The sequence below is a fragment of the Callospermophilus lateralis genome, chromosome 2, assembly GCF_048772815.1.
Source record: "Callospermophilus lateralis isolate mCalLat2 chromosome 2, mCalLat2.hap1, whole genome shotgun sequence".
Classification (NCBI taxonomy): domain Eukaryota; kingdom Metazoa; phylum Chordata; class Mammalia; order Rodentia; family Sciuridae; genus Callospermophilus; species Callospermophilus lateralis.
Genome location: NC_135306.1, coordinates 141,471,492 through 141,498,873, shown reverse-complemented (window position 1 = coordinate 141,498,873; position 27,382 = coordinate 141,471,492). Strand labels below are relative to the sequence as shown.

At 35.7% G+C, this 27,382-nt stretch overlaps 1 protein-coding gene across 1 annotated transcript in view; it reads left to right on the top strand.

The window, feature by feature from the left end:
* The window catches only part of Ankrd42 (ankyrin repeat domain 42), a 66,209-nt gene that overhangs the window by 12,048 nt on the left and 26,779 nt on the right, over nucleotides 1-27,382 (top strand). The window contains exons 5-7 of the mRNA XM_076842062.1: nucleotides 2,122-2,241; nucleotides 3,549-3,684; nucleotides 24,313-24,513. Of these exons, the coding sequence (XP_076698177.1) occupies nucleotides 2,122-2,241; nucleotides 3,549-3,684; nucleotides 24,313-24,513 (457 nt within the window). The remainder of the gene's footprint in view (nucleotides 1-2,121; nucleotides 2,242-3,548; nucleotides 3,685-24,312; nucleotides 24,514-27,382) is intronic.

Below are 27,382 nucleotides of genomic sequence, written 5' to 3'. Positions count from 1 at the left end.
TTCAAAATAGCATATAGGTAGAATCAAATGGTATGTAACCTTTCCAGACTGCCTTCATTGACTTGATAATATGCATTTAGGTTTCCTCCATATCTTTTTATCGTTTGATAGTTCCTTTCATTTTAGCACTGAGTAACATTCCGATTGTCTGGATATACCACCATCTATCTATTTACTGAAGGGCATGTTGTTTTTTTCAAAGTTTTGGCAATTATGATTAAAACTGCTATAAAGATCCATGTTCAGGTTTTTGTGTAGATGATAGTTTTTAGTTCTTTTGGGTAAATACCAACTAGTGTGATTGCTGGACTATGATAAGACTGTTTAGTTTTGTAAGAAACTGCTATTTGCACAGTGGCTGTACCATTTTGCATTTGCTATCTGCGTTAAATGCTAACATTTGGTGTTTTCAATGTTCTGAATTTTGATCATTCTCATAGGTAGGTAGTAGTATCTTGTTTTAATTTGCATTTCTGTACATTTGATGTGGAGTATTTTTACATATGCTTATTAGCCACCTGTATATCTTCTTTGGAATGTTCAGGTTTTCTGTGCTTTTTTTTTTTTTTTTTAGTTCTAGCAATTGAACCCAGGGCCATCTACGTGTTAAGCACAAGCTTCACCATTGAACTACATCCCCAGCCCTGGTCCATTTTTAAATTGGATTATTTTCTTATTGTTGAAGTTTAAGTAACTTTACCACTGTGGTACATCCCTGTCTTTTTTATTTTTTATCTTGAGACAGGGTCTCACTAAGTTGTTGAGGGTCTTACTATATTGCTGAGGCTGGCTGGAACTTTCAGTTCTTCTGTCTCAGCCTCCCCAGTCTTAGGGAATATAGGCATGTGTCACTGTGCCTGGCTTTGAGTTAATCTTTTTGTGGGGCATATTGTCTGTGTCTATATTCATTGATTTTGCGTGTGGATGTCTGTTATTGTTAAGATATGAGGTGTCCGCTAAAAGCTTGTATGTGAGACAATGCAACAATGTTCAGGTGTGAAGTGATTATGAGAGTTTTTTTTTTTAAACCTAATCAGTGGATTAATCCACTAGTGGATTAACCAGGTGGTAACTGTAGGCAGGTAGACTGTAGGAAGTAGGTCACTGGGGGCTGACTTTGGGATTTATATTTTGTCCCTACTGCGCAGAGTTCTCTCTGTTTCCTGGTTGCCATGTCCTGAGCTGTTTTCCTCTGCTACATACTTCTGCCATGATGTTCTGCTTTATCTTAGGCCCAGAGCTGTGGAGTAGGTCAACCATGACTGAAACCATGAACTAAAACCATGAACTAAAATAATTTTTTTCTCCTTTAAGTTATTCTTGTCAGATCTTTTGGTTATAGCTATCCAAAAGCTGACTAAAATGATGTCTAATGTTCCAATAACATTTGTTAAAAAGGCAATCTTTTTTCCATTGTATTACTTTTACTCCTTTGTTAAAGGTGAGTTGAGTATGTTCATATGGGTCTACTTCTGGGTTGTCTGTTTTTCTCCTTCAATATTATGTTGACTGTTCTGGGTATTTTGCCTCTTTATAAAAACTTTAAAATCTGTTGATATCCATAAAATAAATTGCTGGGATTTTGATTGGGACTAATAATTATTTTAAAACAATTTACTCTATATATTATATAGAGGGGTGTGCTGTGTATATGATGCAACCCGTATACAGAAAACTGGGCCAGTTGCAAATTCAGATGAAACTTCCTTAGAAGCTTGATCTGGAGTACAGAAGTAGTTACTTTAATAATTAAATCCTTTCATTGAGTTTAAAGGCAAGTAATGAATGATTCTACTTTTGAAATTATACAAGTGTTAAGTTTTATTAGCTTATCATTAAAATATTTAACTTAGTGGTAATTAATCTGTTCATGAAATTTGTGCATGCTCAAATCAGAATATAAATTCCAGTATTATAAATGTCTCCTCGGCAATGTTAAAAAACTCAAGCATTTTCTTAGTATTAGCTAAGAGTATCTCACAGTTTGCCTGTCTCATACATATAAAGACATGTATAATAATTTAGCTATAGGTTAATAAATTGCTTATTTTTAATCTGTATCTACATGCATGATTTGACTTTTGTACACTTGTAAACTCATTTCCATTTCTCTATTTTTAGGCTCTTGTAATAAATGGAGCAAATCTGACAGCTCAAGATGATTATGGATGCACTCCTTTACATCTTGCTGCAACTCATGGACATTCTTTCACTTTACAAATCATGCTCCGAAGTGGAGTGGTAAGGGACTCTGTTAATATGATAGTGTGTAACCATAGGTGGAATAACATTTGCTAGTCCATTTATCTCTTCCTAACTTTTAAAATCCCTTACTTTACTTTGGGGAGGTAATTTAACTATTTTTTTAGCTTTTTCATCTGTAAACATGGGAGCAATAATTCAGACTAATCTCACAGTACCCCTCTCCCCACTTCCCAAGTAACAGTTAAGTGTAGTACAAAGTATTTCAGCAGTTTTCCCTGCCAGATTGGAGTTTCATTAGGAAGGTTCTAAGGCTTTTAAATGAAAGTTTACCAGGGAATTATAAGTCTTTATAATTTCTGAATGTTTCTATGTGTTTATTTCTTTCCTTTCCTCCCTCTTTCCCTCTCTCTGTCCTTCTTTGGAAACTCTTTCATACATAGATTTAGAAAGTGATTTATTTCTCCAGAAATTTTATTTATTGAAATATTTATTTTTAATATTACCCATTGGTCATAAAAATAGCTATAAGAAAAGGACTACCTGTATCGAAGACATTATGGTAAAAGAGTTGATGTTTCTGTAGTTAAAGAAAAAGTGTCTTGATATGATTTGATCATTTAAACCCATCTTTTTATTTTTTCTTTTGTGAAAATATTTTATTTATTTTGTTTAATTCCTTTAAAGTCCTATTGAATAAACTTGATAATCTACAGGTTGTGGAAAAGATATCTGAAACTCAAAGGATTAAGTTTTATTCAAAATAGCAAAGTATAAATAAGTAGAGCCAGATTCAGGACTCAAATACAGGTTGACCAACTCCAAATTTAGTTCTGAAATCAAAGTATAAATATGTTTAGTGGTAACAGTTTCAGGATGACATGTGAAGTCTCTGTCAGAAGGAAACTAAGTGGAAATGTCAGGAGTATAAATGAAATGAGTGGGTCTACCTGCCCCACAACTCTATCAGAGTATTGTCTGAGATTACCTATATCACAGAGTAACAATGATTAAGAAGTTTTAAAATTTTGTATTATTTATTATTCTTTCTAAGACATTATTATTATTATTTCATCCTTTTCATTTTATTGGTCAGGAATTTGTAGTTAAGTCAAAGGGACTTGTTATATTCTTTTAAAAAGGCTATTTTATAAAAACTTCATTAATATCTTTTGAGCTCATGTGTTCAAATCAATGGTTGCAGTAAATTTTTCTGTTATATTCAGTGCTGACCTGATAGTTTTATGAACAGCCTCCAGTTGTCATTTGCAGAATTAAGCTGCTAGGTTTAGTGTTTTTCCTACACAATGGAAAGAAACTTGAGTCCTTGTGAATGTTACCTGTAGGATCCTAGTGTGACTGATAAGAGAGAATGGAGACCTGTACATTATGCAGCTTTCCATGGGCGGCTTGGCTGTTTGCAACTTCTTGTCAAATGGGGATGTGGCATAGAAACTGTGGACCACAATGGAAACCTTCCAGGTATTCTACAAAAGCAAATATTTTATTTTTGTTAATATACTCTTAAATGTTTGAGCATATTTAAGAAATTTAAACTGTAATAATTTAAAATAGTAAATATGTTAATGTGAACATTTTTTAATTTGCTGTCTCACCTATGTTATGCACCCCTCATGTTACTGATTTTTTGAACCATATTAGCAAAAGAGAAATTGGCAAAATTAAGCATGGATTCATTCTTCCCAGCAGCTTTTTCTTTCATCTACTGTCTCGTATTCTTATCTTTTAATTTCATACCTCTCTGCCCCATAGACAGTCTTTTTTTAAAAATATTTTTAGTTGTTGATGGTCCTTTATTTTATTTACTATATGTGGTGCTGAGAATCGAACCCAGTGCTTCAAACATGCTTGGCAAGCGCTCTATCATTGAGCTACAACTCTAGCCTCTATAGGCAACCCTTTGACATTTTAAATGATATAAATAGAGGATACAAGTGTACTTAAATTAACTTGCTAATGCAGTTGTATATATACAACTGCAATATACTGGCCAGTTTAGACCTAGGTTCTAAGCACACTGTTTTCTTTAAGGAGTACTGTAGCAATTCAGAAAAGGGATAGATCACACTGATATTGCAATGAAAACGATACATGAATTATATCCTAAAGAAATCTTAAGAAGCAAACACATGAAGGGGAAGGCTAGGCAGAATAATATAAATATGTCTGATCAAATTACTTTGCTGTTTAGAACCTCTTGGTATCCCTGTAGAACCTTGTTTACTTTGTCATATTAGACCTTTATAAATTGGCTCCTATATATCTCCTGGCCTCATCTATGCCTTTACATTACTATCTGAAATCCTTTTGCTTCTTTCTAAAGAACATCTGTTTTTTGTTTTTGGCTGAGGGTAAGTTGCTGGTGATTAAGTTTGTGCACAGTAAGCATGTGCTCTGCCACTGAGCTACACCCATGGCCACCAAAAGAACATCCTTTAGTGTTCATTTAGTATGAATGCACTCTTTTTGTGCATATCTGAAAGTGATTTTATTTTGTTTTTTCTTTTTATTTATGTTTCTTAAGAGAAAAACACTTTACTTTTTATTAATAAAGAATTTCATGTATTCATTTGCTCTGTTTCCACATTTTTATTGGTGCATTATAGGTATACATATTGATGGAATTTGTTGTTACATATTCGCATATGCACCCAATATAACAATATAATTTGGCCAGTGTCACTCTTGAGCACTTCCCCTCTTCTTTCCCACCTCTGACCCCTTGATGCCTTTCTTCTACTGATGTCTCTTTGATTTTTAGAACTACCCCACCTTTGTTTTCCCTTTTCTCTCTAGCTTCCGCATATGAGAGAAAACATTACAACCCTTAACCTTCTGAGTCTGACTTATTTTGTTTAACATGATGGTCTCTAGTTCCAACCATTTTCCTGCAAATGCCATTTTTTTCCATGGCTGAGTAAAACTCCATTTTGTATATATAACACATTTACTTTATCTATTCACCCATTGATGGGCACGTAGGTTGGTTCCATAGTTTGGCAATTGTGAATTGTGCTGCTACATGCATGACTATGCATGTATCATTGTAGTAAGATCACTTTAATTCTTCAGGATAAATACTGAGAAGTGGTATAGCTTCATATGGTGGTTTCATGCCTACTCTTTTGAGGAGCCTCCATACTGATTTTCATAGCTGTTGTACTAATTGATAAGCTGTACTGATTTATATCCCACCAAACGTGTAAAGATGTTCCTTTTTCTCCATATCCTCTCCAATATTTCTTATTATTTGTATTCTTGATGACTATTATTCTGACTAGTGTGAGATGTAATCTCAGTGTAGTTTTGATTTGCATTTCCCTAATTGCTAATGATATTGAACATTTTCATGTATTTGTTGGCCATTTCTGTTTAGTTTATTTACCTATTTATTAATGGGATTATTTGATTTTTTTGGCATAAAGTTTTATGAGCTCTTTGTATATTTTAGATGTTAATCCTCTGTCAGAAGAGTAGCTAGCAAAGATTTTGTCCCATTCTGTGGGCTCTCTTCTCACATTCCTAATTGTTTTCTTTGCTGTACAGAAGCCTTTTAGTTTGATGCTGTTCCTTATATTAACTTTTGGCATTGTTTCTTCAGCTTTAGGGGTCCTATTGAGAAAGTCACTGCCTGTGCTTAAAAGCTGGAGTGTTGGACCCTACATTTTCTTCTAGGAGTTGCATAGTTTCTGTCTAATTCAAAGGTCCTTGATACATTTTGAGTTGATTTTTGTGCAGGGTGAAAGATACAGGTCTAGTTTCATTCTTCTACATATGATTAACCAGTTGTCTTAGCATCATTTGTTAAAAGGCCCTCTGTTTTTCAATGTGTGTCTTTGGCATCTTTGTCAAGGATCAGATGACTGCAGATGTGTGGATTTATTTCTGTCTCTTCTATTCTGTACTGTGGTCTACATATCTATTTTTATGTTGCTACCATGCAGTTTTTGTTACTATAGCCCTGCAATATAACATGAAGTCAGGAATTGTGATGCTTCCAGCATTACTTTTTTAGCTTAAAATTGCTTTGGCTATTCTGACTTTTTATTCTTCCAAATGCATTATAGAACATCTTTTTCTAGTTCTCTGAAGAATGTCATTAGTATTTTGATGAGGATTACATTGAATCTGTATATTGCTTTTGGTAGTATGGCCATTTGAACTACATTGTGTCTATCCATGAATGTGGGAGATCTTTCCATCTTCAGAGGTTTTCTTCAATTTCTTTCTTAAATGTTCTATAGTTTTCATTGTAGAGATCTTTCACCTCCTTGATTAGATATATTCCTAGGTATTTTAAGGTATTTTTTTTGAGGCTATTATGAATGAATTTGTTTTCCTGGTTTCCTTCTCAGCAGATTTGTTGTTGGTATATAGGAAAGCTATTGATTTTTGTATGTTGATTTTGCAACCTGCTACTTTGCCAAATTTGTTTATTAGCTCTAACAGTCTTTTAGTAAAATTTTTTGGATCTTCTAGGTATAGGATCATATCATCTACAAACAGTGATAATTTGATTTCTGCCTTTCCTATTTTTATCCCTTTTATTTCCTTCTCTTTTCTAATTGCTCTGGCTAGAATTTCTAGGATCACATTAGATAGAAGTGGTGAGAGTGTATAGCCTTGTCTTATCCCAGATTTTCAAGAATCTTTCAGTTTTTTCCTGCTTAACATGATTTTGGCTTTGGGTTTTTCACACATAGCCTTTATGATTTTGTGGTAGGTTCTTTTTCTCCCTAGTTTCTTCAGTGATTTTATCATGCATGGGTGCTAAATTTTGTTAAAGGCCTTTTCTTTTTTTTTAAATTTTTATTGTTGGTTGTTCAAAACATTACATAGTTCTTGACATATCATATTTCACACTTTGATTCAAGTGGGTTATGAACTCCCATTTTTACCCCATATACAGATTGCAGAATCACATCGGTTACACATGCACGTTTTTACATAGTGCCATACTAGTGACTGTTGTATTCTGCTGCCTTTCCTATCCTCTACTATCCCCCTTCCCTTCCCCTCCCCTCCCATCTTCTCTCTCTACCCCATCTACTGTAATTCATTTCTCCCCCTTGTTTTTTTTCCCCTTTCCCCTCACTTTCTCTTGTATGCAATTTTGTTTAACCATGAGGGTCTCCTTCCATTTCCATGCAATTTCCCTTGTCTCTCCCTTTCCCTCCCACCTCTCGTCCCTGTTTAATGTTAATCTTCTTCTCATGCTCTTCCTCCCTACTCTGTTCTTAGTTGCTCTCCTTATATCAAAGAAGACATTTGGCATTTGTTTTTTAGGGATTGGCTAGCTTCACTTAGCATAATCTGCTCTAATGCCATCCATTTCCCTGCAAATTCCATGATTTTGTCATTTTTTAATGCAGAGTAATACTCCATTGTGTATAAATGCCACATTTTTTTTATCCATTCATCTATTGAAGGGCATCTAGGTTGGTTCCACAGTCTAGCTAGTGTCCCTGTAGTATCCTCTTTTTAGGTCATTAGGGAATAGACCGAGAAGGGGAATAGCTGGGTCAAATGGTGGTTCCATTCCCAGCTTTCCAAGAAATCTCCATACTGCTTTCCAGATTGGCCGCATCAATTTGCAGTCCCACCAGCAATGTACAAGTGTACCCTTTTCCCCACATCCTCGCCAGCACTTGTTGTTGTTTGACTTCATAGTGGCTGCTAATCTTACTGGAGTGAGATGGTATCTGAGAGTGGTTTTGATTTGCATTTCTCTGACTGCTAGAGATGGTGAGCATTTTTTTATGTACTTGTTGATTGATTGTATGTCCTCCTCTGAGAAGTGTCTGTTCAGGTCCTTGGCCCATTTGTTGATTGGGTTATTTGTTTTCTTATTGTTTAATTTTTTGAGTTCTTTGTATACTCTGGATATTAGGGCTCTGTCTGAAGTGTGAGGAGTAAAGATTTGTTCCCAGGATGTAGGCTCCCTATTTACCTCTCTTATTGTTTCTCTTGCTGAGAAAAAACTTTTTAGTTTGAGTAAGTCCCATTTGTTGATTCTAGTTATTAACTCTTGTGCTATGGGTGTCCTATTGAGGAATTTGGAGCCCGACTGCACAGTATGTAGATCGGAGCCAACTTTTTCTTCTATCAGACGCAGTGTCTCTGATTTGATATCAAGCTCCTTGATCCATTTTGAGTTAACTTTTGTGCATGGCGAGAGAAAGGGATTCAGTTTCATTTTGTTGCATATGGATTTCCAGTTTTCCCAACACCATTTGTTGAAGATGCTATCCTTCCTCCATTGCATGCTTTTAGCCCCTTTATCAAATATAAGATAGTTGTAATTTTGTGGATTGGTTTCTGTGTCCTCTATTCTTTACCATTGGTCCACCCGCCTGTTTTGGTACCAGTACCATGCTGTTTTTGTTACTATTGCTCTGTAGTATAGTTTGAAGTCTGGTATCGCTATACCGCCTGATTCACACTTCCTGCTTAGAGTTGTTTTTGCTATTCTAGGTCTTTTATTTTTCCATATGAATTTCATGATTGCTTTATCTATTTCTACAAGAAATGCTGTTGGGATTTTGATTGGCATTGCATTAAACCTATAGAGAACTTTTGGTAATATTGCCATTTTGATGATGTTAGTCCTGCCTATCCATGAACAGGGTATATTTTTCCATCTTCTAAGATCTTCTATTTCTCTCTTTAGAGTTCTGTAGTTTTCATTGTATAAGTCTTTCACCTCTTTTATTAGGTTGATTCCCAAGTATTTTATTTTTTTGAGGATATTGTGAATGGAGTGCTTGTCCTCATTTCCATTTCAGAATATTTGTTGCTGATATACAGGAATGCCTTTGATTTATGTGTGTTGATTTTATATCCTGCCACTTTGCTGAATTCATTTATTAATTCTAATAGTTTCTAATAGACCCTTTTGGGTCTGCTAGGTATAGAATCATGTCACCTGAAAATAGTGATAATTTAAGTTCTTCTTTTCCTATTTTTATGCCTTTAATTTCTTTCGTCTGTCTAATTGCTCTGGCCAGTGTTTCGAGAACTATGTTGAACAGAAGTGGTGAGAGAGGACATCCCTGTCTTGTTCCAGATTTTAGAGGGAATGTCTTCAATTTTTCTCCATTCAGAATGATGCTAACCTGAGGCTTAGCATAGATAGCTTTTACAATATTGAGGTATGTTCCTGTTATCCCTAGTTTTTCTAGAGTTTTGAACATAAAGGGATGCTGTACTTTGTCGAATGCTTTTTCTGCATCTATCGAGATGATCATATGATTCTTATTTTTAAGTCTATTGATGTGGTGAATAACATTTATTGATTTCCGTATATTGAACCAGCCTCGCATCCCAGGGATGAAACCTACTTGATCATGGTGCACAATTTTTTTGATATGATTTTGTATCCGATTCACCAGAATTTTATTGAGGATTTTTGCATCTAGGTTCATTAGAGATATTGGTCTGTAGTTTTCTTTCTTTGAAATGTCTTTGTCTGGTTTAGGAATCAGGGTGATGTTGGCCTCGTAGAATGAATTTGGAAGTTCTCCCTCTTTTTCTATTTCCTGAAATAGCTTGAAAAGTATTGGTATTAATTCTTCTTGAAAGGTTTTGTAAAACTCTGCTGTATACCCATCCCTTCCTGGGCTTTTCTTAGTTGGTAGTCTTTTGATGGCTTCTTCTATTTCCTCAATTGATATTGGTCTGTTTAGGTTTTGTATATCCTCCTGACTCAATCTGGGTAGATCATATGACTTAAGAAATTTATCGATGCCTTCACTATCTTCTATTTTATTGGAGTATAAGGATTCAAAATAATTTCTAATTATCTTCTGAATTTCTGAAATGTCTGTTGTGATATTGCCTTTTTCATCCCGTATGCTAGTAATTTGAGTTCTCTCTCTTCTTCTCTTCGTTAGCATGGCTAAGGGTCTGTCGATCTTATTTATTTTTTCAAAGAACCAACTTTTAGTTTTGTCAGTTTTTTCAATTGTTTCTTTTGTTTCAATTTCGTTGATTTCAGCTCTGATTTTAATTATTTCTTGCGTTCTACTTCTTTTGCTGTTGTTTTGCTCTTCTTTTTCTAGGATTTTGAGATGAAGTGTGAGATCATTTATTTGTTGGTTTTTTCTTTTTTTAAGGAATGAACTCCAAGCAGTGAATTTTCCTCTTAGAAGTGCTTTCATTGTGTCCCATAGATTCCGATATGTTGTGTCTGTGTTTTCATTTATCTCTAAGAATTTTTAAATTTCCTTCTTGATGTCTTCTATAACCCATTGATCATTCAGTAACCTATTGTTCATTCTCCAAGTGATGCATGATTTTTCCTTCCTTCTTTTATCGTTGATTTCCAGTTTCATTCCATTATGATCAGATAAGATGCATGGTATTATCTCTACTCCTTTATAATATCTAAGAGTTGCCCTGTGACATAATATATGATCTATTTTTGAGACGGATCCATGTGCTGCTGAGAAAAAAGTGTAACTGCTTGATGTTGGGTGGTATATTCTGCCGCAGACTGGCTGGGCACAGTTCAGGAGCCACTTGTCAAAAGAAACTAACTTTATTTTTAGAACTACACACGCCAAACAAAACAGCTCCTCAGGAAAAAACCCTCAGAGCCCAACTGCCACCACCGGCTTCCCACAAGCCACACCACCCAACCCAGCCTCTTCCTCCCACAATCCTCCTGCTCTTGAGGCCGATTGGCTGGGTCGCATGGGTGGAGCCAAAAAAGTCCCCCAATGAGCAGCTCCGTGGTCTGAAAGGGCAGGGGAACAGCCCAATGAGCATCACCGCAGAGGAGCCAATCAGCTAGATGATGCTAGATGTTGCTGGGGCTGCTGTGAGCCAATCATCAGCTGGTAGTCTGAAAGGGCAGGGAAACAGCTCAATGAGCATCTCCAATGAGTATCACCGCAGAGGAGCCAATCAGCTAGATGTTGCTGGGGCCGCTGTGAGCCAATCATCAGCCCGCAGTCTGGAAGTTTGCTGGCAGCTGGAAGTTTGCTGGGGCCCCTTCGGCTGTGGTTCTCAACATCTCCCCCTCTCTGTTTAAACAACAAGCATGTGGCTTAGGGACCGTGCCTGCCTTAGGTTGTCCAATACTACATATGGTCCTTACCCGTCATCGGATGAGCTGACCTCAAGGCGTCAGCCTCCTGTCTTAGGTTGGTACTATTGCATTTGGATCTTAGCCGTCACTGACTACCGGTCCAGTATACAGCCACACCTGTGGAGAGGTCTTTGTACCAGCGGGGGGGTGAGGTTCTTTGCCTCACCTCTGTTGGCCCCCAAATTTTAGCTGAACGATCATGACAAGCAGAAGGGAGGAAGATACACCAAGCCAATTGATGGCTCCTTTTGGAAAAATTGTACCACCGATGACACCATCAGCATAAATACCCCAACACTACCACAAGTTGCTGCACTAACACATAGTTCACAATGCATACAAGTGAGTTTACAATGCATACAAGTGACACATAGTCCAGGCAAGTTCTGCAAGCAGTTCAGTGATGGCTATTGCAGAAGCTGTAGATTGGTTTTATCTTTGTCTTCACCGGCACTGGGATGAAGATAGGAATTCTGGCAATAATGGCTAAAGAAAAAATTATGTAACATTCCAGAAGACACTAAAAGAAAACAATTTTCTTAACAATTTACATTGTCTTCACCGGCACTGGGATGAAGATAGGAATTCTGGCAATAATGGCTAAAGAAAAAATTATGTAACATTCCAGAAGGCACTAAAAGAAAACAATTTTCTTAACAATGGCTAAAGAAAAAATTATGTAACATTCCAGAAGGCATTAAAAGAAAACAATTTTCTTAATAATTTACATTATCTTTAAGAGAATTATTAAATATAATGAAAAGGAAAGGTGAAAGTAAACAAACAGATCTGTTAACCTCCTTTTTTGTTCACATTTTAAAACAATCCTCAACAGCTGTTTACCCAATTTAAATTAACCCATTTAAATCACGTGAATAAAAAAAAAATTATTTGGATCCATTTTTTCATGAGCGCTCATCATATATGATATATGGACATACATTCAAACATATAACACAAAACACAAGTGTGCACACATACATATGACACATAACAAAATAGTAAAGGCCTTATAACTTTTTACAGGTGAAATCTCCATTGCAATGTTTAAAAACTCTATGGTCAAAAAATAGAACTGATCAGCAAGACATTAACCTAGGTCTGTATGAGCTCAAAAAACAAAATACAACTTCATGATATGGGAAAGGGCAATAATAAAATAGATATTGAAAAAAGCATTCTGGTTCTGTCGCAGATGTAAGAATAACCAAACTGCAGTTCTGGATATCAGCTGTTATGGATTTGAGCTAAATCATCTTCTTTTTGGTCTGTAGAAATCGCTTTAGTTAATCTGTCTGGAATCCAAATCAGCTGCTGTTCTCCCTGTGGAAACACATAAACAGACCCCCGACTCCAGGAAATCACTGGGTCAGAACCTTAGTTAATCTCTCTGGAATCCAAATCGGCTGCTGTTCTCCCTGTGGAAACACACAAACAGACCCCCGACTCCAGACAATTACTGGGTCAGGACCTTTCCATTGTCCTGTGAGAATATCCTTCCAAAGTACCTTGGGCTTATGTACATTTTTTGGACACATATGCCTTTCCGCAGCACTAAGTCCTGATGAATCCAAATTTAAAAAGTTTAGAGTAAAAAGGGTTATTTTATGTTTATCTTTGGGGAATATATACCCCTTCCCAATTCCTTCTTTTTGCTTTAGTAAGTACATTTTAATAGTTTGATGAGCTCTTTCAACTATGCTTTGTCCCTGTGGATTGTATGGGATTCCTGTTATATGAGTAATGCCAAATGATGAGCAAAATTGTTTAAAAGAGGTAGAAGTATAACCAGGGGCACTATCTGTTTTTAACTGTTTTGGAACGCCCACAGTGGCAAGATTTTGTAAGCAATGAGCTATAACATCTTTAGTTTTTTCTCCGGCATGAAGGGAGCCCATCAAAAATCCAGAAGAAGTATCAACTGTAACATGCAAATATTTTAATTTTCCAAACTCTGGCAAGTGTGTGACGTCCATCTGCCAAATATGGTTAGGTATCAATCCTTTAGGATTGACTCCAAGATTAACTTGTGGTAAAAAGGTCACACAATTTTGACATTGTTTTATTATTTGTCTAACTTGTTCCTTAGTTATTTTAAAACGTTTTTGTAAAGTATTAGCATTGACATGGAACTTTTTATGAAAATTTATAGCTGCTTCTAGTGTAGAGAAAATATGTATGTCATGTGTAGTTTTATCTGCTAAATCATTGCCCAAACTAAGGGCTCCAGGCAATCCTGTATGTGCCCTGATATGTCCTATAAAGAATGGATCTTTTCTGTCCCAGATTAGACTTTGTATAGTGGAAAGCAAAAAGAAAACAGTAGAGGAAGGGGAAATCCTACCAGCATCTTCAAGGGATACTATAGCATTAACTATATACTGACTATCAGAAAATAAATTAAATACAGAATTTTTAAACATCACAAAAGCCTGTAATACTGCCTTAAGCTCTACCTTTTGAGCTGATTGTTTGGGTACTAAAAATGTAAAAGTTTGATCAGGTATAACTATTGCTGCTGTACCATTATTTGATCCATCAGTGAATATATTTGGAGCATTCCCGATAGGTGTTTTTCTTGTCATTTTTGGAAAAATTACAGGATGCGATGACCAAAAAGGCAATAAAGGATTAGATGGTAAGTGGTTATCAAATGAAACATTAGATTTGCACATGATTATTGCCCAAGTATTTAACTCATTAGCTAACTCATCAATTTGATTCATAGTATATGGAGTAATAATTTTATTGGGAGAAATTCCAAACACTCCCTTTGCTGCTTTTATTCCTTTGAGTATTAATTGTCCTACAGCCTCAGGATACCTAGTAAGAATAGTGTTAGGAGAATAAGATAAATGTATCCATAATATTTTGAAGAGATGGTTTTCTGGCTGCAAATTCTTTTAACTTTTGTTTATCGTGGAAGGTTTTAATTTCATCTTCCATCCTGAAGCTTAATTTCGCTGGATACACAATTCTTGGTTGGAACCCATTTTCTTTCAGTGTTTGAAATATGTGGTTGCAGGATCTTCTAGCTTTCAGAGTCTGTGTTGAAACATCAGCTGTTATCCTGATTGGTTTACCCCTAAATGTAATCTTCTTCCTTTCTCTTGTAGCTTTTTAAATTCTCTCCTTATTCTGTATGTTGGGCATCTTCATTATATGTCTAGGTGTGGATCTCTTATGATTTTGCATATTCGGCGTCCTGTAGGCTTCTAGGATTTGGGATTCTGTCTCATTCCTCAAGTCTGGGAAGTTTTCTCTTATTATTTAGTTGAACAGATTGCTCATTCCTTTGGTTTGGACCTCAATACCTTCCTGTATCCCAAAGACTCTTTTAAGTTTGGTCTCTTTATGTTATCCCATATTTCTTGGATGTTCTGCTCTTGGTTTCTTAACAGTCTCGCTGAGCTGTCTATGTTCTTTTCAAGTTGAAATACTTTGTCTTCATTGTCTGATGTTCTATCTTCTAAGTGTTCTACTCTGCTGGTAGTATTCTCATTTGAGTTTTTAAGTTGTTTTATTGCTTCCTGCATTTCTAGGATTTCTGTTTGTTTGTTTTTTATAACCTCTATCTCCCTGTATAGTTGATCTTTTGCTTCTTGGATTTGTTTATGTAATTCATTGTCAAAGTGATCTTTCATTGTCTGATTTTGCTGTCTAATGTCTTCCTTGAGACACCAGATCATCTGAAGCATGTATATCCTGAATTCTTTATCTGACGTTCCATCTGCTGCAGATATTACCTCTTCTAAAGTTGAGTTGAACTGCATTGCTTGTGGTCCTTTCTTTCCTTGTCTTTTCATACTGCTCGCGTTTCTTTCTGCTTGGTGAAACTGTTGTGTTATTGAATTTCCCTCTATATATTTATATTGCTCTTGTATAGTTGCAAAGTCTCCCTTTTGTGGATCAAGACAATATCAATAGTACATCATCTAAGCACACGTTTTTCTTATTACTACATTTATAGCTAGGCTCTATGTCTACAAATTTTGGTTTCTATTATCCTTTACAAGTATAGTCATTAGTTTCCTGAAAGGCATACCATTTCTGGTAGCTTGAAGAAAACTGGATTTCAGGTGTAGGATGTTATGTTTATGGGGAAAGGAGTGAGGGTATGGGGTTAATCTAACTTAGTAACTTTGGAGAGCCCTAACCTATAGATGGGTAATTTATGGAAGAATGTATAGATTCAAATTCCTATCTGTATTTATAAGATTACCCTACTTATGAATAGTAAAATTTAGGGGGTTGCAAGTGGGATAGAGGGAGTAAGAGGGAGGAAAACAGATAACAAGGAAAGGGAGAGAAAAAAAGAGAGTGGGAAAAAGAAAATACGAGAAAAAAGAAAAGGAATAAAAAGGGGGAAGGGAGGTGGGCCATATGCAATTCCTCTATAGTATATTAATCTGGTGATTCAGTTGTTAAAGACCTTTTTCGTGTACAATTTTTGGTTTCACATATGTTGAGGTTGTGAAGACCTGAGGGGGAAGGGTAGAGGAGACTGGGTGAATGGCTGAAAAGAAAGAGAGAAGAGAGAAAAAGAAAGAAAAAAAGAAAGAAAGAAAAAATCTCTCAGAACTCTGTTTTCATTTCTTCCAGTTGGTGGCGTTGTCTATTCCTAGCTTGAGTCTCTGGGTTCAGGATGGTGGTGTAGTCAGTGTCAGAGGACTTGAGCTTCCACCTGTGGCCTCTCTACTCTTATTCTCTGAGCTGTAAACCAGGTACCTGATCCGCTGCAGAACCGCACTGGTAGCTACGCCAGTTAACCGGTTGGTGGGTTTTAAGGGTTGGTGGGATTTTCCAAGATGAGTTCCATCAGTTTTTCTCATAAGGTGTTTGATGAGGTGGGGGTGTTGGGGAAACCTTATGTTTGTCAAGAGCTCGGTCAGGTGACCGCACAGGCGGGCGGCAGGGCCCCTCCTCCAGTTGGAGTGGTCTGTCTACCTCACCGGCGGGAGGCTGGGCTCCTCCAACTGGGGAGGTCTGTCTACTGTTCAGGTGAGTTGTTGGGCCTGTTCTCCAGTTCGCAGGGTCTGCCTACCGTGCAGGTACGGGCGGTGGCTGGGCCCTTCCTCCAGTTGGGGTGATGTGTCTACCATGCTGGTGGGCTGCTGGGCCCCTTCTCCGGGACGCGCGGTCTGCCTACCTTGCAGACAGCTGCTGGGCCCTGATAGGGGTGATCTGTCTACCGCGCGGAGGAGCAGGGGGGACCGCTGGGCCTGTTCTCCAGGTCACAGGTCTGCCTACCTTGCAGGTGTGGGCAGCAGCTGTGCTCCTCCTCCAATTGGGGTGATCTGTCTATCATGCCGGTGGGCCGCTGGGCCCCTTCTCTGGGTCGCACAGTCTGCAAAGGCCTTTTCTTCATCTGTTGAGATTATTAAGTGATTTTCATCCTTAATTCTGTTAATGTAATGAATTACATTTGTTAATTTGCATATATTAAACCATTCTTGCATCTCTGGAATAAATCCAACTTGGTTGTGGTATGCAATCTTTTTAATATGTTATTGAACACGATTTGCTAATATTTTATTGAATATTTTTGCATCTAAGTTCATCAGAGATATTGATTTGTAGTTTTCTTTCTTTGATGTGTCCTTTTATGGTTTTGGTATGAGTGTAATACTGGCTTCATGGAATGGAACTGGATTTGTTCCATACCTTTCTATTTCATGGAATAATTTGAGAAGTATTGGTTTAGTTCTTTTTTAAAGGTTTGATAGAATTCAGCTGAGAATTTATCTAGTCCTGGGATTTTCTTTGTTGGAAGGATTTTTATTACTGCTTGTATCTCATTACAAGCTATTGGTCTGCTTAAGTTTTCTATGTCCTGTGGATTCAGTTTTGGCAGATCATATTTGTTTAGAAATATACCCATTTCTTCTAGGTTTTCTAATTTATTAAAATATGTTTTCAGAATAGTCCCTAATGATCCACTGGATTTGAGATATCTGTGATGATTTTTCCTTTTTTTAGTTCTAATTTTATTAATTTGAGTTTTCTCCCTTTTTATTTTGGTTAGTTTGGCTAAGGGCTTATCAATCTTGTTTGTCTTTTCAGAGAACCCACTCTTTGTGTCATTAATCCTTTGTATTTTTTTTTTCTCAAGTTCATTGATTTTTGACTCTGTTCGTAATGATTTCCTTCCTTCTACTGGTTTTGGAATTGGTTTGTTATTTTTTTCAAGGGCCTTGAGATGCATTATTAATTTGTTTATTTGGGATTTTTCTTATGTAGGCACTCATAGCTATAAAATTTCTCCTTAGACCTGCCTTCATAGTGTCCCAGAAGTTCTGATATGTTGTATCACTATTCTCATAATAATTTTTAAATTTCTCACTTGATTTCTTTTATCACCCATTCATGTTCAAAAAAGTATTGTTCAATCTCTATGTGTTTATATAGTTTCTGTAGAGTTTTGTCATATTAATTTCTAATTTCATTTCATTATGATATAATAAGATGCAAGGAATTATATCAGGTATTTTTTTTGTATTTGCTAAGAGTTGTTTTGTGGCCGGCATTATGGTCTTTTTGAAGAAGAATTCATAAGCTACTGAGAAGAAAGTGTATTCAGCTGTTGGTGGATGAAATATTCTATAGATGTCTGATAGATCAATTTGATTTATAATATTTTTCAGGTCTGAAGAGACTTTACTAAGTTCCTGTCTGGATGACCTATCTAATGGTGAGATAGGTGTGTTGAAATTGCCCAGTATTATTGTACTATGTCTATCTGGGCCTTCAGTTGGAATAGTGTTTCTTTTATGTAATCAAACCCATGCTTGGGGCATAAATATTTATAACTGTTATATCTTTTTGTTGGATTGTTGTCTTTACCAATATGAACCTTCTTGTTTTTTTGTGATTCACTTTATTGTGAAATATGTTTTATCAGAGATATAAGAAAATCTGCTTCTTTTTTGGACTCCATTCACATGATATGTCAATTTTTATCCTTTCACTTTCAGCCTGTGGCTGTTTTTGCATGTTAGGTAGGTCTTTTACAAACAACATACAGTTGGGTCTTATTTCTTTAATCCATTCTGCCAGCCTATGTCTTTTAATCAGAGAATAGAGACCATTTACATTCAATGTTATTATAGACAGATGTTTATTAATTACTAATATTTTGGTTTGTTTATCATGTTTAATTTGGTCCTTTTTCTCATTTGGTTATCTGCTTTTAAAATGAGATTTTTTTGGTGCTACTTCTTCTATGTTCATCATTTCTTTAAGTAAGTTCTGTAATGGTGGTTCAGCAGTCATGAATTCTTATATTTTCTGCTTATTTTGCAAGATTTTTATTTCATCTTTGCTTTTGAATGATAGCCTTGCTGGATCTTGTAGTCTTGGTTGACAGTTATTTTCTTTCAGGCCTTGGAACACATCCTGACTTGCAGAGTTTGTTATGAGAAATCAGAAGTGATTCTGAATCACTTACCTCTAAATGTGGCCTGATGTTTTCCTCTTGAGGCTTTTAAAATCCTATCCTTGTTCTGAATGTTAGACATTTTAATTATAATGTGTCATAGAGAGGTTCTTTTTTTGATCTTGCCTATTTGGGGTCCTGAATGCCTCTGGTATCTTGATATCATATCCATTTTACTCTTAAGGTTTGGAAAATTCTGTTATTATTTTCCTGAAGAGTTTATCCATTCCATTAACCTACATCTCACAGCCCTCTTCAATTCCAGTGGTTGTTAAATTTAGTCTCCTCATATCCCAGAGTTCTTGTATATTCTGTTCATTGTTACTTTTTTTTTTTTTTCCCTTTAATACTGTTGAATGTTCAAGGCTGGCCAATTTATCTTCTAGCTCTGAGATTTTGTCTTCAGTATGGTCTACTCTATTAGAGAAGCTTTCAAGTAAAAATTTTATTTGATTTATTGTGTCTTTCATTTCTAAGATTTGTGTTTGGTTCTTTTTAAAAAATATTTCTATCTCCTTATTGAATTTATCATTCATAATCTGTAAACTTCTATAATTCATTCAGTTCTTTTTATGTATTCCTTTAGAATTCATTGATCATTTTATAATAATTCCTTTGAATTACTTAGCTGATATTTCATTCACTTCAATATTTTGGGGGTCATTTGCTGGTGAACTATGACTGTTAGGAAGTTTTGTGTTAGCTTGCTTTTTCATATTTCTTGTATTTCATGTATTGGGTTTTATGCATCTGTTGGAATGTGTTTCTCTTCCACTCTTCTGTGTGGGCCTTGACAGAGCACAATCTTCACTTGCCAAAGTGTCCTAGAGTGTTCTGGATTGAGACTCCCTTGTAGGTATCCACAGCCTTCATGTTATTTCTCTCTGTTTTGGTTACAGTAATAGGTGTCCATAGGTGAGATGTTGGTGTCCATCTCTAGTCATTTTTACTTCAGGCCTGATCATTAGTTTGGGTTTTTATCTCTTCCATTCTTTGTATTGAAGTGTAGCTAAAGATTGTCACTAATTTGTATATGGAGCGAGGTGCATCTGTCTTTTGGTTGAGTTTAGTTCAGCAGCAGAGTTTTACCCTGTGAATTGTAGTGTCCCTATAGGTTCCCAGCATCTCATAGGAGGAACAAAGAATTGCAACAACCTATGCAAACAATATACAGCATTAAACTAATACTTCATTCCTATTATGGCATCTACAATGTTAATTGCCACAAAACCCAGAAATGGTAGGGTCAGTAATTGTCATCAGCCAAAACAATAAGTAATCCTATATTATATTTGTTGTTAAATCAAACAACAAGTGTCAACTATGGCATCCACAGCAATAATCATTGCAACAGCATTAATGGTGGGGACAGGAGTTATATAAGCCAATTAGTGCTAAAAGATGGTAAGAATACAGTTAAGTAAGAGAAAAGAAAATGTGATAGGAAGGTAGAAAAGAGTTTACAATTTCAAAAAGTGAGATGCAGAAAAGATGTAGCTTGTGATGGTTATAAGGAAGGAGGAGAAAAAAAATAGGAAGTAACATAGGAAAGGGAGAGTGAAAGAACAAGAAGGCCTGGCTGTTAGCAGAAAAAAAAAAAAGAGAAAGAGAAATAAGAGAAACAGACGAATGAAAAACAATACAAAACAAATCCAAAATATTACTAATCAAAACCCCTAACCCTTAAAAAACAAGGCAAGGCCAGGTGTGGTGGTGCATATTTGTAATCTAGTGGCTTGGAAAACTGAGGCAGGAGGATTGCAAATTCGAGGCCAGCTTCAGCAACTTAGCAAAGCCCTAAGGACTTGGTGAGATCCTGTCTCAAAATAACAAATTTAAAATATGTGGCTCAGTGGTTAAATGATCCTAAGATCAATTCCCAGTACCAAAACAAAACAAAATAAAAATAACAAGGCAAAGAAAAAAAATTTTAAAAATGCTAAAAATCTGAAAAAAGAAATAAATATGTATGTATGTCATGAACTAATCAGCACAGCAAAAGCATGCACAAAAACAAAAAGAAAAAAAGATTCTTAATAAAAAGGAATTGTTTCCACTGAGGTGGTCAAAATAGTCAATAAGAATAGATGGTTACTATCTATGCCTGACTGTCTTTTCATTTCTTCTTGAGTTATGTACTGAGTGCAAGAACAAGGGCTGAGGGTTATTAAACCCTTCTTCTTTTTGTGTTACTCAAGCTGCCAGTTGGAGTGGCCTATGGTTGAAGCTGGTTCAAATAATTCTCTGCTTCTCTTCTCCCCAGTATGAGGTAGGATGGAATGGGAAGTACTCTCAGCTGGAGTTTTGTCTGCACAGACCAAATTGATGTTCTTCCGGGGTGGGGCTGCTGCAGAATTCTGTATGTGGAGTTCCAGCAGGTGGGGCTTAGGTCTAATCAGACCTCAAGGGCTTTGTTGGCTTGTGTCTGCTCTGGAGAGATTAGATCAACATACCCCTAGGCCCTGGAAGTTGCTGATCTCTGCTGGGAATATGGCTCTCCAGAGCCTCTTTAGGATTCTACTTAAGAGGTGAGGGAGCCAATCATTCACCTCTTCTGCTGCCCTTGAACACAGCCTTTCCAGGCTTCCCAGGCTTAGTCCCTGAGTGTATGCAACTCCCACCTGTTCAGTTTTCCAGCCTGCTTTAGCTGATCACATGAGCCACCAGACTCAAAAGGGGAAGTGATCCCCTTTGCTAAAGCAAAGAAAACTGACTTGAATTCCCCTGGGTGAAATATTCTTGGCCTGTTGTGCTCCTGTTCTTCTGCAGCTCCAGCCCTTCCAATATAATCTTTCTTCTTTGTTTAACATACCCAAATTTCTGAATCTCTAAGACACTCTGACCATCTGATTTTGAGATTTATTGAAATCTCTCTTTCACTCACCTCACAGAGAAAGCAGTACTCCTGCTGCTTGAATCTCGAGCCAAGCAATGTCTAGGAATGCCAGCCTTCTTCTAGCCTGCCATATTTTTTTTTTTTTTTAAAGAGAGAGAGAGAGAGAGAGAGAGAGAGAGAGAGAATTTTAATATTTATTTTTTAGTTATCTGTGGACACAACATCTTTGTTTTGTATGTGGTGCTGAGGATCGAACCCGGGCCGCACGCATGCCATAGCCTGCCATCTTGAATCTCCTATTTGCTCTCTTACAAAACCAAAGGCCGAATGTTTTCTCTAATATGTGGATACTAATTCACTATAAGGTTGGATGGGGGTAGAGTGGCAGGGGAGGAGTAGGCCACACTAGGGAAGAATAGCATTACCTTAGATTAGGTAGAGGGAAGTGATGGGAAGGGATTGGAGGGGAGGGGATATGGGGATAGGAAAGATGGTAGAATGAAACAGACATTATTACTGTATGTATATATGTGACTGCATGACCAGTATGATTCTGCAACATGTACACAGAAAAATGAGAAATTATATCCCACCTATGTATGATATATCAAAGTGCATAAATTTGATCTCTTGTCATGTATAAATAATTAAAACAAATAAAAAATATTTAAAAAACACACTTTTTATTTCACTCACTTTTTTAAAAAACAAAAATTTAAACTAACACTCATCTATAAAAGTTTCCAATTCAAATGCCCAACTCATTGTATTTTCCAAAATGAACACTTCTCTGTAACTGTCATTTAGGTCAAGAACAGAATATTACTACCATCCAGTAATATTTCCCTTTTTCCTCCCCCTTTTTTCTTTACTTTTTACTTTTTGAACTCTATATTATCAAACAGTATACAGGTATTCTTTTATATCTGGCTTCTTTAGCTTTCCCAAACTAATTGTGCCAATTTACATACCACACTAGACGTGTTTAAGAGTTCTTCCATTCTTTCATTAATACTTGATATTATTATTTTTCCTAGTTTTAGTACTGATGGGTGTATAGTAATCTTTCAGTATGGCTTTAGTTTATGTTTTCCTGATGACTAAAAATATTCAATATGGGCTGGGATTGTGGCTCAATGGTAGAGCGCTTGCCCAGCACTGGGTTCCATCCCTGGCACCACATTAAAAAAACCCAAAAAACAACAACAACAAAAAAACAAATAAAATAAAGGTATGGTGCCCATCTACAACAAAAAATTTTTAAAAAATATGCAACATCATTTTTTTTTAACGGCTATTTTGTTATTTTGTGAAATACTAGTTCAACTCTTTTGCTTATTTTTTGTTGCATATTCTTTTTCTTATTGAAATGTAGAAGTGCTTTATACCGTGCAGATATAAGCCATTTGTCAGCTACATACGTTGCAAGTATCTTTTCATGCAACTCTTTTTTGCTGTATGGTTTGCCTTTTCATTTTTTCTTTTTGTGTTATTGTGGATTGAAGGACTGAATCACTTTTTTATTCTTTAAGGTATCTTTTTTTCTTTTTTTGTGGTGCTGGGGATTGAACCCAGGGCCTTGTGCATGTAAGGCAAGCACTTGACAAACTGAGCTGTATCCCCAGCCCTCTTTAAGGTATCTTTTGATGAGTAGAAGTTTAAGATTTTAGGCCAAGTGTGATGGTAAGTGCCTGTAATCCCCATGAGTCAGGAGGCTGAGGAGGAGGATCATAAATTTGAGGCCAGCCTGGGCAACTTAGTGAGACGCTGTCTCAAAATAAAAAATAAAAAGGGCTGGGGATTATAGCTCAGTGGTGGAGTGCAATCTCTGGATTCAATCCCTGGTACTGGGGTGGGAGGAGGGAAGAACACAAACCAAATTTTAATGTTAACTAGGTTAGTAATCTCTTCCTTTATGGCCAGTGCTTTCTGTATCCTGTTAAAAAATCTTCTGTGGTCATGAAAATATTTGTTTATATTATCTTCTAGAAATTTTATTATTTTACTTTTCATATTTAGATCCCTAGTCCACCTGGAACTGACTTTTCTGTGTGTAATGCAGGTAGGGGTTAGTTTTATTCAAAATATGCCTGATTATTTTGATTAGTCTTTTGCTGTCTCAGTTAAAAAAACCTAACTTTTGTTTCTTTAAATATCTGTAATTATTTTATAACCAGTAGTATATATTTTTAATTGTATAATGTAGAGATTAAGACTGCATCCTTGGGACTAGACTGCTTGTGTTCCACCCTCTCAAAAAAATTATTAACTTGGAGCTGGGATGATTGTACACACCTGTAGTCCCATCTATTCATGAGGCCAAGGTAGGACAATCAGTTAAGCCCAGGAGATTAAGACCAGCCTGGGTAACAAAGTGAAATTATGTCTTAAAAAAAAATCATTTGACATATTTATTGAGCACCTACTCCATGCAAATCCCTCTTCTAAATTCTGGGTATATCACAGCATGTAATAGAAAGTCTTGTCTATATGTATAACTGTTCAACCAGGTGGTCTACTGCTTTTTCATGAGGAGAAGGCTGATTGCATAAAGAGATAAAGATTGGAAAGAAGGTCTGTTCTCCTTTCTCTGGGAAAGTCCCTGTCATATTAGGCAGAGATGGTCATTTCCCTATGAGGTTTAGAGCTTGTATACTATTTCTTTTTTTTCAAATTACTTCAATTTCAATTTTACAATTATATTGTTCTTTTTCCTCTTACTTATAGTTCACTTAGCAGCCATGGAAGGTCACCTTCATTGTTTTAAATTCCTACTCAGCAGAATGAATAGTGGAACACAAGCTTTAAAAGCCTTCAATGATAATGGAGAAAATGTATTGGACCTGGCCCAGAGGTTTTTTAAACACAATATTTTACAGTTTATCCAGGGGGCTAAATATGAAGGAAATGATTTAGGAGATCAAGAAAGTAAGTAATTAACCTGAAAATGTTATTATAATATAATGGTAATAATAAATAGAATCAAATGGGAAAAGAAAAGAAGTTATAAGGCACATGTTTCATTAAAATTTGTAATATATTATTGTTCAAACATTAATCCAGACTATTTATTATGAGATAGTTTAGACAAAAATATGTTGAGATAACATAAGGAACACTGTTATTACTGAATTTAAGAATAAAATATTACAGAGTTTGAAATCTCTTGAACTTCTCTCTGTAATACTACTATTTTTTCTTCTTCCTCCAGGGTAAAATATTATGTTGATTTGTTATTCCATTCTCTGATTTTATATTTTAATTATGAATGTATCTATGTGTGTGTACTATATCATTAAAATATATAGTATTATTTTGTATATTTGTTATAATAAGAGGCTAAACTGTTGTAGTAAAGAAATCCTAAAATAAGTTACTTAAATGATATATAAGTTTATTTCTTGTATCTGACAGCCTGGGTTAAAGAGTGAATCTGTTATATCTGTTTTTTCAGAGCTTACTAGCTATAAACTCCCTCTAGTTTTTGCTAATCAAGCAGGGGTGAGATGATAGGGGAGGGGAAGAGAACATGATATAAGCCTAGGACCACTGATTTCCAAGTTGGAGATTGCTAACACTGAGTTGGAAAATTAGTCACATGGCCATAAATAGCTTTTGTTTTTTCTTTTATAGACAGCATGTAGTCTGTATTTACATAAATAGCTTTTAAGGAAGCCTGGATATTTCATTACCTAGCTGGGAAGTCTCATCTCAGCAGCAACTCTAATGCTACTGAAGGAAGAGTATTTTGGTGGACAACTAGCAGTCTTTGAAATTTCTTTTAAAACCTTTAAAAAATGGCATAAAAAGTACATATCCTTCCATGACTTTATTTTTTCATAAAATCTTGTGTTTTTGAAATTATTATATTATTGGATATGTTCAGTCTCCATTTGCCATGTAGGTTGCTTACAAAGTCTTTACTATTATATTTTTGTATATGTCTCCTTAGTTTTGTTTATAAGTTTCCTTAGAGATGTGTTTCCCTACATTTTTCACACACAGTCTACATAGGAAGTGATAATCTTTGCATGGCATGCTGGGATCATTGGATGAATCTTCTTAAGGTCTTTCTTATCTTTTCAGAAAACTCAGAGTTAGAGTTCTGCTTTTATGGAGCTAGGGTGCCATGGTAAAAAAGTTGGAAAGCCAAGTACCTTGTAAATTGTTACCTTTATGAAGAGTCTTGGTAAATAGTTGGGAAACTTTACTTTAGGTTTGCTTGGTGGGATATGCCCATTTTCAATATAAAAAGTATTGCTACTTTCTTCATGAATATGGTTAAAATCTACCCTATTACCAGCAGTTTGGGGTGAGGATGTAGAGAAACACAATATATCTATTATTAGACTTTCAACTTTTACCAAGCAGTTGGGTATGAAAAGGTTTAATTTGTGTTTTGATTTGCATTTTCTTGATTATGAATGAGGCTGAACATCTTTCCATAAAGTTATTGACAAAGTGTATAGAGATTAATATAAAGAGTGCTATTTGTATCAGTAAATGTAAGAAGAAAATATTAGGAAGTTGAAGTTACTTGGCTCTCCATAATACCATTACCTTTTTTTTCTCCTCAAGAGTGAACTATTATTTTGGGTTTATCATTTCATTCTATGATAGTATATTTTAGTTATATAATGCATATTAAAATATATATTAAAGTTTCTTAATTGCCTACCTATATATTTCTGCTTTCTTAAAAATTTCATTCTTTTTTATTTTCTAAATAATTTGAGTTCTGTATAGTCTTGAAACCAATCATGTATTGATTTTTATCTGCTACAGATATTTTCTCTCATGTGGCTTGATTTTTTCACTTTGATTATGGTGTCCTTTTAAAAAATCAATCTTATTAGAGAATAATTTACTTAAATTTCATTAAAGCATGCATTTTGATGAATTTTGACATAAATATATACTCATGAATTCACCACAACCATAAAGGTACGAACATTTCCATCACCCCAAAGGTTTTCTACAAATCTTCTTTAAGTTCATCCCTCTTTGTATCCTGACCCCATAGAACCATTAGTCTACTTTTTTATCATTATGGATTACGTTACATTTTCTAGAGTTTATGTATCAGTGAAGTCATTTTGAGATTCATCCTTGTTGTACCAATAAGTCATTCCTTTTGGTTACCATTGTATTACATTGTGTTTATCCATTTACCCATTGATGAGCTTTTGTATGGTTTCCAGTTTTGGCGTATAATTAACAATTGCCATGAATCGTAGACACATATTTGCATCCCTTTTGGTAAATACCCAGGAGTAGAATGTATGGTAGGTGTATGTTTATTGTTTAAGAAGCCATAAAAATATTTTCCAAGTAGTCATATCTATTTTTTATCTCTGAGCAAAAATATATGAAAATTTCATATTCTCCACATTCTGTCAGCACTTGGGCAGTCTGTTCTACTTTAATCATTCAAATGGATATGTAGCATTATTGTTTATTAAAGTACATTTCTTTTTTAGCTAAGGATGATGAACATATTTCCTATGCTTGTGGATTAATCGTATATCTTCTTTTATGAAGTATCTGTTTAGTTTTTTTTTTTTCCCATTTTTAAAAATTGGGCTGGGCATGGTGGCATATGGCTGTAATCCCAGCAGCTTGGGAGGCTGAGGCAGGAGGATCTTAAGTTCAAAGCCAGCCTCTGAAGAAGCGAGACACTAAGCAACTCAGACCCTATCTCTAAATAAAATACAAAATAGGGCTGGGGATGTGGCCTAGTGGTTGAGTACCCCAGAGTTCAATGCCTGGTTAACCCTCCCACCCCCACCACAAATTG